General features: G+C 29.5%; 2 protein-coding genes across 2 annotated transcripts; both read left to right on the forward strand.

Moving 5' to 3' along the window:
- Window positions 1-2,280: 2,280 nt before the first annotated feature.
- LOC123268823 lies at window positions 2,281-4,914 on the forward strand. The gene is made up of 4 exons (XM_044734218.1): window positions 2,281-2,893; window positions 2,989-3,431; window positions 3,518-3,838; window positions 3,897-4,914. Exons 2-4 carry the CDS (start codon window positions 3,347-3,349, stop codon window positions 4,091-4,093), a joined length of 603 nt encoding a protein of 200 aa, XP_044590153.1. The 5' UTR covers window positions 2,281-2,893; window positions 2,989-3,346; the 3' UTR covers window positions 4,094-4,914.
- A 3,632-nt stretch (window positions 4,915-8,546) lies between these two features.
- LOC123269275 (nuclear autoantigenic sperm protein) lies at window positions 8,547-11,924 on the forward strand. The gene is made up of 2 exons (XM_044734873.1): window positions 8,547-8,806; window positions 10,072-11,924. The coding sequence occupies exons 1-2, from the start codon at window positions 8,804-8,806 to the stop codon at window positions 11,278-11,280; spliced, it is 1,212 nt and encodes a 403-aa protein (XP_044590808.1). The 5' UTR covers window positions 8,547-8,803; the 3' UTR covers window positions 11,281-11,924.
- Window positions 11,925-12,231: the final 307 nt, after the last annotated feature.

The raw sequence follows: 12,231 nt of genomic DNA on the forward strand, positions 1-12,231 counted from the left end.
CACTAATGAATGAGGAACAAAGAACCATTTATGATCGCATTATGCTCGCAGTTTCAGCTGGACAAGGTGGGTTCTTCTTTTTGGATGCACTGGGTGGAACTGGCAAAACATTCGTTATTTCGCTAATTCTTGCTGAAATACGATCAAATAATGGCATCGCATTGGCCATTGCATCATCGGGCATTGCAGCAACTTTATTGGATGGAGGTAGAACAGCTCATTCAGTATTTAAGCTGCCACTAAATATTCAGAATAACCCTGACGCAGTATGCAACATTAAGAAACAATCGTCCATGGCCACTGTGCTGAAACGGTGTAAAATTATTATTTGGGATGAATGTACTATGGCACACAAACATTCACTTGAGGCGTTGAACAGGACATTGAAAGATATTAAAAACAGTGACAAACTCTTTGGCGGAACTCTGTTGGTCCTTTCAGGTGATTTCAGACAAACACTTCTAGTCATTCCACGTTCAACATACGCTGATGAGATCAACGCTTGCTTAAAATCATCTCCATTGTGGCGTAATGTTGAAAAATTACAGCCAAAAATAAATATGCGCGTTCAAATGCTTCAAGATCCATCCGCTGAAACATTTTCAAAACAACTCTTAGATATCGGTGATGGAAAAGTTGCTATAGATGAAACTGGATACGTAAAATAACCGACCGATTTCTGCACAATCGCTGATTCGCAAGATACTCTCATTGAACAAATATTTCCCGATGTACACACACAGTACATAAATCATGAGTGGCTTGCAGAAAGAGCGATTTTAGCGGCAAAAAATGTAGACGTTGACAATTTAAATCTGAAGATACAAATGTTGTTGCCAGGGAACTTGGTATCATATAAATCTATTGATACAGTTTGCGACGACAGCGAAGCAGTAAATTTTCCCACAGAGTTTTTGAACTCACTGGATTTGCCAGGCATGTCACCGCATAATTTACACTTAAAGGTTGGATCTCCAATTATCTTGCTTCGTAATTTGAACCCGCCCCGGCTGTGCAACGGTACGCGATTAGTCATTCAAAAATTAATGAAAAACGTGATCGAAGCCAGGATTTTAAATGGCAAGTTCAGAGGTGAAAATATACTCATACCACGGATTCCTATTATACCTACAGATGTGCCAATTCAATTCAAACGTATTCAGTTTCCGATTAGATTGGCATTTGTAATGACTATCAACAAATCCCAAGGTCAAACGATGTCTGTTTGTGGATTAGATTTGAGAACACCATGTTTTTCACACGGACAATTATACGTGGCATGCTCTCGAGTGGGTAAACCATCCAGTTTGTTTGTGTTAGCTAAAGATGGACTAACAAAAAATATTGTTCACGCTATAGCATTAAGAGATTGATATTGTTTAATAGTGTTACTGTCGTAATTGTTTAATTAATGATATATAATTTTAAGGAATAAATTATAATAACTTAAAAATAATGTTTGCCTTTTGTTATTTTTATATTCCCTCATCGTTCACAGCGCTCCATGCTTATTTCACGCATATACCACATTCTTACATACATACAATATACACATTCTAACATACATACATACTTACAATAAGTAAGCTATTTTTTGTCTACACTAGAAATTACTAGGAAATTATTTATATGGCAAAACAACGTTTGCCGGGTCAGCTAGTAATATATATATATATGGGACATTCCACGCCAAATCGGATAGCATTCTGCCTTTGCATCTGCGATTTTTTTGAAAATTTTTTATGTTATAGTAACCATTGAAAAAGACCTCCATGGTTTTTTTCAATTTTTTTTGCCCAGCCGTTTTCAAAATATCAATTTTTGAAAAAAATCGCTTTTCTTTTTTTCAAATATCTGTAACTTTGCGAAAAATGGGCCAATCGGGACGTTTTTTTTTTTTTAAATTTCTGTTTTTAAACACACTTTTAGGATATAAAATCTAAAAAAATTTTTAAACTGTATTTCTATAAGATTTTCAAATTTTGACTTTAAAATGTTGATTTCCGAAAAACACGTACTGATCGATTTTCTTGAAAATTTTTTCTAAAAAACTGTCAATTATTCCCCAACTTTTAAGTCTAGTCCCTTAATGGGCAATCGATGGGATCCATTTTTTTCCGATTTTTCAAAATTTCAAATTCCAACTTTTTGTAATAAAAAATTTCTAAAAAAATTTTATACTCAAGATTTACCATAAATGACTCACTGACACAGTTTTCATCATAATTATTAAATTTTATTTACACTTAACGATTATTATTATTATTTCACATTTATTTCCTTACACGTTTAAATATTTTATAAATACGAGATTCACTGGATGATGAAAATTCTTCAAATCTTACATAGTAAATTTGTTTATTTTTGTGATTGTAAAGCCTCCGTTACTTGAAACTGATTCCAACTGTTCACTACAGTCGGTAAGGAAGACTGTAGTAGATTATTTTTTGGTTAAGTATTTCTCTTGTTTACATTTTGATTTCAAAACAAGAGTAAGGGTAATGTTGTTAATCACATTTTCTTCGTGTTTTTTCTCCACAATCTGTACTAATTTTTTGCAAAGAAATATAAGTGTATAAAGTTTATTGTAAATAAGCAAACAATGTTGTGAATATTTACGCTATGGAAAATTTTGGAAAATATAATTTGTGCTGTAATCCTCTACAATTGGAAGATCATAGAGTGAAAAATGGTCTTCGACGAGCTTCTGTGACTCAACAAACTGCATATAATTTAAGTACTAATAACTATCTCTGTACATCGTGCAGAAAAGCATTAAGTTTACAAAGTACTGCATCTAGTCCTGTTGCTGAGATTAACACTCATGTTGAAGAGCAATTGGAAGATAATCGTACTGGAAGTACTCTTTCATCAATTTCAAACATTTCATCAGGTAAGTTTAGCCAAATTTTATGGCCTGATGTTATTTTTGTGGTACAAAAAGTTTATCATTTTAAAAAATAATAATTCAATCTTTTCACTTTTTAGGGTTAGAAGATTTTAATGAAGAACTGACAGCACAAACCAGTAGTTTATCTGGATTAAGTTTAGGAACAGTATTGCCAGTGGTCAATGATGCATTTGCTTTACTAAATCAATCACCTATTAAAAAAAACATGTCGATAACCAAACGTATTTAGAAAACAAAGTCAAAAAAGTATGAAAAATTGAATACCTCTTTAGGAGTAAAAAACTTTCTGATGATGAAATCAACTCTCAAAATTTCTTAGAATTGCTCGATAAATTAAAAAATAAATTTAACGATAGTAATACGCAACGATGTGAAAAAATTCAAATTCTTACTCTTTTACCTGAATCATGGGGATTATCTCGAGTATGTGAAGTAATGGGTTGTACAATATATATGGCGTCAATTGCAAAATCTCTTCGAGATAAAAAAGGAATTCTTTCAACTCCAAATGCCAAATTAGGTTAGAATCTTTTCAAAATCATATTCAAATCAATAATGCCTATTAATGTTTTTAGTGATAATAAATTCAATTTATTTACATTTTAGGTCGACATCTATCAAATGACATTAAATCTAAGATTTTAAAATTTTATGTTAGTGATGAAATTAGTGTAAATATGCCAGGGATGAAAGATTATCTTTCTATTAGAAATGATGACGGAAAACGTGAGCATGTCCAGAAACGTCTCATTCTCTCGAACTTAAAAGAGTTATATGAACTTTTCAAGGAACGTCATCCAGATTGCCGGGTTGGTTTTTCAAAATTTGCATCATTGCGTCCTCAACATTGCGTGCTTGCTGGTTCGAGTGGAACTCACACTATTTGTGTGTGTTCTATACACCAAAATGTCAAGCTTATGATGTTAGGTAAGTGATACACTAGAAAAGTCTTTTTCAAAATCATTCATGGTCTCGTTTATTACAGGGTGTAACTTGGCAGCACTTACTGAACAATTAGCAACACCATTACTGACGTATAGTGACTGCCTGAAGATAATCATATGTCAAAACCCTACCTCTGATTGTTTCTTTTACAACTGTGATAAGTGTCCAGGAATACAAACTTTGAAAGACTTACTATTAAATGTAAGTATTGGATTTCAAATCTCCGTACGAGCTTAGAGACATTTGTGAAAACTTCATCAGATTTTGTAGACAGTTTTTGTGAGAATATCACAAGTCTTCTTCCTCATAATTATATTGCTAAAGAGCAAGCGATTTATTTGAGGTCGTTGAAAGAATCATTGAAGGAGAATGAATTTATTGTTATCTGTGATTTTGCGGAAAATTATGCTTTTGTTATCCAAAATGCTGCATCTAGATTCCACTGGAATAACAGCCAGGCAACTGTTAATCCAGTTGTAATTTATTATAAAAACAACAATGAGCTGGTTCATAAGTGTCTAGTAATTGTATCAGATTGCTTATCTCACGATGCAGTTGCTGTTCATGAGTTTACAAGAATCACCACTAATTTTATCAAAGGTCTTTCCAATAATATCTCAAAAATTATTTACTTTTCTGACGGAGCACCCCAACAATTTAAAAATTTCAAAAATTTTGTAAATTTTCATTATTATGAAGAAGACTTTGGAATTGAAGCTGAATGGCATTACTTTGCAACCGCATATGGGAAAGGACCTTGTGATGGAGCTGGAGGGACTTTCAAAAGGATGGCAGCACGATCAAGTCTTCAACTTCCGTATGACCAACAAATTTCAACTCCTGTCGAACTATTTGAATGGGCGGAAAAACCAAATTCTTTACCAAATATAAATATTGAATTTTTTTCAAATGGAAAGTATGATCAGGCTAAATTTTTATTAGATCAACGATATTCACGAGCAAAAACAATCACAGGGACGCAGAAATATCATTGCGTCATTCCAGACGGAAAAGATACTTTGCAATTTAAAGAATTTTCATCATCCAGTGAATCTCGTATTTATAAAATATTTAAACGTGTAAGGAAATAAATGTGAAATAATAATAATCGTTTAGTGTAAATAAAATTTAATAATTATGATGAAAACTGTGTCAGTAAGTTATTTATGGTAAATCCTGAGCATAGAATTTTTTTAGAAATTTTTTATTACAAAAAGTTGGAATTTAAAATTTTGAAAAATCGGAAAAAAATGGATCCCATCGATTGCCCATTAAGGGACTAGGCTTAAAAGTTGGGGGATAATTGACAGTTTTTTAGAAAAAATTTTCAAGAAAATCGATCAGTACGTGTTTTTTGGAAAGGAACATTTTAAAGTCAAAATTTGAAAATCTTATAGAAATACAGTTTAAAATTTTTTTTTGATTTTATATCCTAAAAGTGTGTTTAAAAAAAAAATTTTTCAAAAAAAAAAAACGTCCCGATTAGCCCATTTTTCGCAAAGTTACAGACATTTGAAAAAAAGAAAAGCGATTTTTTTCAAAAATTGATATCTCGAAAACGGCTGGGCAAAAAAATTGAAAAAAATCATGGAGGTCTTTTTCAATGGGTACTATAACATAAAAAATTTTCAAAAAAATCGCAGATGCAAAGGCAGAATGCTATCCGATTTGGCGTGGAATCCCCCATTTACATATATATATATTACTTGCATGTAAATACTTATGCATTGCTTTATTTCTTTTCTAACTATAGCCATGAACAGGTATGAAAATCCTATACCCTATAATGAAATCCTATAATAAATTAAATCTCCTATAATAAAATTAAGATGAAAAATATGTCCCAAGCGTCACATGAAAAACTGTTGACTTTTTGGTAAATTTTATTTAACAAGAAGTCAAAAATTAATAATTTTCAACTTAAATTCAACAATATATTACCAAAAAAATTTTTGTGCTGCTTGGGGTGTTGGAAACTATTCGTAACATGATTGGTCAAATATATCATAAGCATGAAAATATATTCAAACTCTATATTCAGGCGCGCATATTATTTTCTAGTTTTATGCTTCCATCTAGTGGATGTTATTTTTATTTATTGAAAACTTTACTTACTGTAGTGTTCTTTCGCCCGGGAGTATTAAAATACTCGGTTTCAGCGCGGGAAAGGAATCATTTTAAATAAAAGAATTTTATTTAGACGTTATTTAATTTTGATCAAAATTATTTAGTTGGTTTCAATTTATTATTCAAGTTGACAAAATATTAAAAAGCTTCAAAATATAAAATTGAGGTTTACAATGACGTGATCTTAGCGATCTAAGCTCTCGGTGAGAAGTGTCGTTACATAGTTTTTTCGAAGAGCTTCAAACTCCGTTCTTCTCCCACCATAACTTCCATACATACATCCACTCTAAGGAATACATAAGCACACACATTTTCTACTACATATAAATGATCCTTATATACTAATATGTATTTTCTCTATATCTATATATATTTATTTCAGCCTACCGGCCTGAAAGTTAGACTTCACTAATATACACTTTTAGCAATACAGTCATTATGTTTATTTAACTATTTTTATTAATTTAACAGACCCTTTTTAAAATCTATTTATAATAAAAATGAACTTATAATTAACTTGAAATTAAATTACAATAAAAATTATAATAAACTATAACATGAAAATATATATATTATATTGTTTATAATATGTTGGATTAATGTTTGAGTTTGACTAATTAATAACTTGAATTAAATATTATTTCTATTATTTTACAATCGGATTTTCTAATTAAATTATAAGTCGGTTTAATTATTATCATGTATAAAAGAATAGACATTATTATTTAATTATAAATTAAATAATAATTAAATAATGATTTAATAGTAAATTAATGGTAAATTAATTAAATAATAATTATTAATTATAAATTAAATACAAGATAATAATTATTAATTATTTTAACTCAATTTTGCTTAACTACAATATTATATAAAGTTAGATTTTAACAGTAAATGTTATTTAACAATATTATTTTTGTTTAGTTACATATGGTTTTTTATTATTCTTTGTTACTTTTAGAACAAGGGTTTATTGAGTTTCACACGTGTCTTTTACGACTTTTCCTCATAGGGTTTTAAATTCCATGTGGCGAGAAATAGTCCTTGAATTACTCAAGTACTTTTTATGGTTTCTGAAAATTCGGTTACAATGTCCTTTTGTACCGAAATATGTTTTTCCCTTATTTTATTTTATTTTCTTTTATAAATAAAACAGAGTTAACCAAAAGATGTTTATTACAACTGGTAAGAGTAAAAGCATGAAATAAATGATTTGAATATTTACTTCGAATATAAAATTTAACTAATTTTAATCATTTAATATTTACTAATTTGAATATTTCGTTTGAATTCACGCTCTCATAATAGATAGCGCTCTAATAACAAGTAGCGTCACCTGCTGGATGCACTAGGTGAATCACATTAGTCGCTTGGTAATGTAATGCCTCTAGATGCATCCAGTAGCTGACGCTACCAGCCAATGAAATGCAAATTTAAATGTAATTTAGATTATATTAAATTATTTTATGATTTCATAATTTAAATAGTGAACACTGTCCAAATTAGAAAGTTTAGGTTCTGTATCGTAGAATATTTATTATATAGAGTATATTTTGTTTCAAATAAATATAAGCTATTATCGAGTACAAAGGGACATTGTAGTTGAGTTCTGAGAAACCTTAGGTACCTGAGATTCTGAGGAAAAGCCATAAAAGACACGTGTGAGAAAAATTCTATGATCCCTTGTTTCAACGGCTTAATAATAACGTAACAAATATGTAACAAAAAATAAGATCGTTAAATAACATATTTTTGTTAAACTTGCTTTAATATAATATTGCAACGAAATATATAAAAATTAAATTAACAATTTATATCCTGTATCCAACTTATAAATAATTATTAATTAATGTTAAAAGAATAAGATTGTATAAAATAATATTATTAAATTATATTTATCTCTTACATTAACAATTAAACTATTTCATAGTTTTAATAGATTATAGATTGATAGAAATAGTAATAAGCTTAATCTAATTTGCAAAATACGAATATTAATGCACTGCAATATATATAATTTATAAATAAATATATGTGAATATAATAGAAAATATTATATATTAGTGTGTGAAAATCATTTATATGTAGTAGAAATATGTGTACTTATATATGTAAAAGAGCGGATATATGTATGGGAGTTATGGTGGGAGAAGAACGGAGTTTGAAGCTCTTCGGAAAAACTATGTAACGACACTTCTCATCAAGAGCTTAGATTGCTAAGATCACGTCATTGTAAACCTCAATTTTATATTTTGAAACTTTTTAATATTTTGTCAACTTGAATAATAAATTGAAACCAACTAAATAATTTTGATCAAAATTAAATAACGTCTAAATAAAATTCTTTTATTTAAAATGATTCCTTTCCCGCGCTGAAACCGAGTATTTTAATACTCCCGGGCGAAAGAACACTACAGTAAGTAAAGTTTTCAATAAATAAAAATAACATCCACTAGATGGAAGCATAACAGTAAAAAGAACTGGGGGCTCTAGCTTTCATAACTACGAGTATGTGTATTTACACACACTCACCCATGAAAATCTATAGATGGCTTAACTGTGTGTGCTTAGCAGCCAATTTAGTGAGGCTACAACAACCCATAAATAATAGTTCTTAGCACATAACCGTCACAACTTGGCTAAAATTATTTTTGCTTATTATACTTTATTAAATTAAAATATATTTCGGAACATATTTCCAGTAAATTAGTTAAAAAAAAAAACAACGTAGTTGAAAGTAATCGAATTTGATGAAATTTTGATAAGAAATAATTGTACATTACTAACTATTTAATATTATTTGTAATCACGTACTTGCAAATGGTAAGTAATTATATTCATTTGTTGTACTTTCATTATTCTAAAGCTACAAAGTTAATAATTTAATATGACTTCTTTCTAAGTTATGATACGAAACGTTACAGAATATGCTTTACTGTTGAAAAGTTTAGCGCCTTATCCCACCTTTCATAATGCTTTACTCCTTTAAAGTTAATAAACGTTAAAAGAGGCTGTACACGATAATGAATTGTTTACCATTATACCTACAATTTAATTTGTTGAAAATTAATCATGTGATATTTCAAAAATATTTCAATATAAGTGAAATACCCGAATGAAAAAAATTATTTTCTTAAAGAGTCAATTTTTTAATTCGGGATTAAACTTTATCCAGGATAAAATTATTGTCATTATATCTATCTATGTGAAGTATATGGACATAATTTAACAATGGATAAAATTTTATCTCGGATTGAAATATTAGCTCCAAGTACTTAAGTTGTATGAAACTTAAAAGACTTGAGAATTAAGAAAAATTAATAGATATTCAGAGTTATATGAATCGACTTAATCATAAAAACAGAATCAAATCGTGTTGTTGAAAATTTCAATGCTTTACGTTATTTTAATAATGAAGAAGTGTTTATACTAGCGTTACAAAAGAGTATAATTAACAGTCAAGTACAGTTGAGTTAAGAGAAGGCTAAAAAAGACATAACAAACTTTTTTGAAATAAAAGTTCATGTATTTTATCAAACTTTCTCAAATTGTAGCATGATTGAAAAATATGTTGGTACTGATAAAATATAAAGATCTAGAAAATATCAAGGTAGTTGAAAAGCTTCAATTTTATATTAAAAAACAACACTTATTTGTAAATTGTTGAAACGCGATATCTTTTGAACAAACATATCTTTTAAATAAATTTTCGCTTTCATCACCATAAATCCGCCGTAAAAACAAAGAATTATAAAAAAAAAGAAATGACAATTAATCAATTCATCTATTTTTTATGGCCAAAAATAGGCTAACCCTACTTGTAAATATTTACCAAACAAATTCAATTCTATTTACATGCACATACACGGACATACATCTAGTCGGAAATAGAATACCTTCCTAGGACCTGAAAACGTAAAAATTTGATGAACATTTGACTTTCGAAACTTAAAGTAATAGTGAGAAGTTTAAAACAAAAAGTTTATATGCTTATAATAAAAATAACTTTTCATTTACGAATGATAAATGAATATAATGCTTGTCTGAAATGGCTAATTTCATTAAAGTATTAATTTTTCACTTTTCAGGCGACTAATAGTTTAGAAAACGTTTCATATCCAGATGCTGCTACAGCAATATCTCATGGAAAACGCCACCTCTTGGTTCGAGATTATACAGCGGCTGTAGCTGCTTTAGCAGAAGGTTTAAAAATATTATCACAAACACATGGTGAAAATGCCGATGAATTAGGCGAACCTTATCTCATTTATGGTCGTGCTTTACTTGGTTTAGCACGAGAAGAAGCTGGAATATTAGGTGGTGGTGTTCCAGGTTCCGAAGAAGGAGATAATGTTGACAGTGAAGATGAAGACAGTAGTGAGGAAAAATCGAATGATACAGATGAAAAAAATGGCGAAATGCTTAACAACCCAAAGCCAGATGACCTTAATGATTCAAATAATATATCAATTGAAAAAAAGGCGGCGATTGTACCTCGTTCAAGTAAAGACACAACATCAACTATTGAAAATTTGAATACCGATGTAACAGACAGATTAACATTAGAAAATGAAAAAATTGATGAAAACTCAGGTGTGGAGGATGATGATAATGAGTCTGGGAATGGGATTGATTTGCAAGTTGCCTGGGAAGTTCTTGAGCTTGCTAAAATTGTTTTCCAAAAGCGCGGGTCTTCTGGTCTTAAAAGTCTTGCAGAAACATATAGATTGTTGGGTGAAGTGGCTATGGAAAGTGGTAATCATCAAGTTGCCATCACTGATCTTAAACAAGCTTTAAAAATATTTAGTAATGAAGAATTTTTTGACCCAAGGGTTTTGGCAGAGCTTCATTATCAACTAGGCTTAGCTTATTCACTACTTAATGAGTTTGATTCAAGTATTCAACAATTCAATAAAGCGACGAGCTTATTAGAATTAAAAATCAATCAATTAGAAACGATGAAAGAACCCCCCAAATCAGATGATCCATTTTATACAGTTGAAAACGAAATCAAAGAGCTAAAAGAACTATTACCAGAAATTCAAGAAAAAATCACAGATATGACTGATTTTAAGCAAGAAGCTTGTAAACTTGTCATTGAAGGGATTAAAAACAAAGTTACTAGTGTTCCGCACAACGGTGCAAGTACAAGTTCTACAATGGCTAATACTGCAGAAAATATTTCATCTTCAAAAGAAAGTAAATCTGTTACTGATATCTCTCATCTCGTACGAAAAAAACGTAAAAGTGATGAACCGATGGAGCAGAATATATCCCCCTTTAAAAAAAAGTGTTGATGTTCCATGAAAAATTTTCATATTTTCATATGTTCGATAAAAATTTTACACTTACTTTTCATACCGAAATGTTGTCATGTAGTTAATATTCATAAGATTTTTAATAGTATTTCCTATAGTAAAATGATATTAAGGTATTTAAATTTTTCAAATGTACTTTTTCTTATTAGTAGGCATTTTTTTATGATTTATCTTCCGTAAAGTAAAACTTAATTTTTTTTTAACGATTTGACTCTAAAATTGATACTTAAAGTGTGTAAATTACAGTTACTTTTATAATGAAAGTTTCGTTGATAAATCAATGTAGTCAGCGATATAATTTTAATATTTAAAGTAAGCAACCATTATTTTACTTACAAAGCAATTTTCCGTTTTCATAAAGTACATAGATAAGTTTTTAATACAAAAGTATAACCAATTGTATTTTTTACTTTTCACAATTTTTGCAGTACAAAATTATTAATTCAATGAAAAATTAGTTGCTAATTTATTTACTTTGTTCTGCAGTTTGATAATAGTTAAAAAAATAAACATACAATTTTTTGAACTTTACGTGTATGAAATTATTTCTTACTTCCGAATTTCTTAATTACCTTGATGCTTAAATCTAATTTGATCTTCAGAGATTTAAATTCTATTAAATTCAAAAAAAAATTTGGTGTTATAACAAAAGGCAGGTATGTGTCACATATTGGAGTAATTTCTTGTCAATTAATTGTGGTCATTGAAGATAAAGAAGCTAATGTAGGTAAAAAAATCTGCCTAATGTTGATATAGTATATTACACACCTAGGGAAGTAAGAAATGTCTCAGATCACATGTAATTGTTGGCCGAGGCGAAGCCGAGGTCAACAAACATGTGATCTGAGGCTTTCTTATTTACTTCCCGAGGAGTGTACACTATTTTTTTGTCCGACGAAGGCGGAAAGCGGCAACTTAGTTTAGCGCAGC

Source organism: Cotesia glomerata, linkage group LG7 (genome assembly GCF_020080835.1).
Source record: "Cotesia glomerata isolate CgM1 linkage group LG7, MPM_Cglom_v2.3, whole genome shotgun sequence".
Lineage (NCBI taxonomy): Eukaryota > Metazoa > Arthropoda > Insecta > Hymenoptera > Braconidae > Cotesia > Cotesia glomerata.

What these genes read in the sequence shown, in the direction of transcription:
- LOC123268823 (XM_044734218.1), top strand. Translation starts at nt 3,347, where the DNA reads ATGGGTTGTACAATATATATGGCGTCAATTGCAAAATCTCTTCGAGAT. An exon ending in AACTCCAAATGCCAAATTAG is followed by an intron (nt 3,432 to 3,517) that starts GTTAGAATCTTT and finishes TTTACATTTTAG; the next exon opens with GTCGACATCTATCAAATGAC. An exon ending in TGTCAAGCTTATGATGTTAG is followed by an intron (nt 3,839 to 3,896) that starts GTAAGTGATACA and finishes CGTTTATTACAG; the next exon opens with GGTGTAACTTGGCAGCACTT.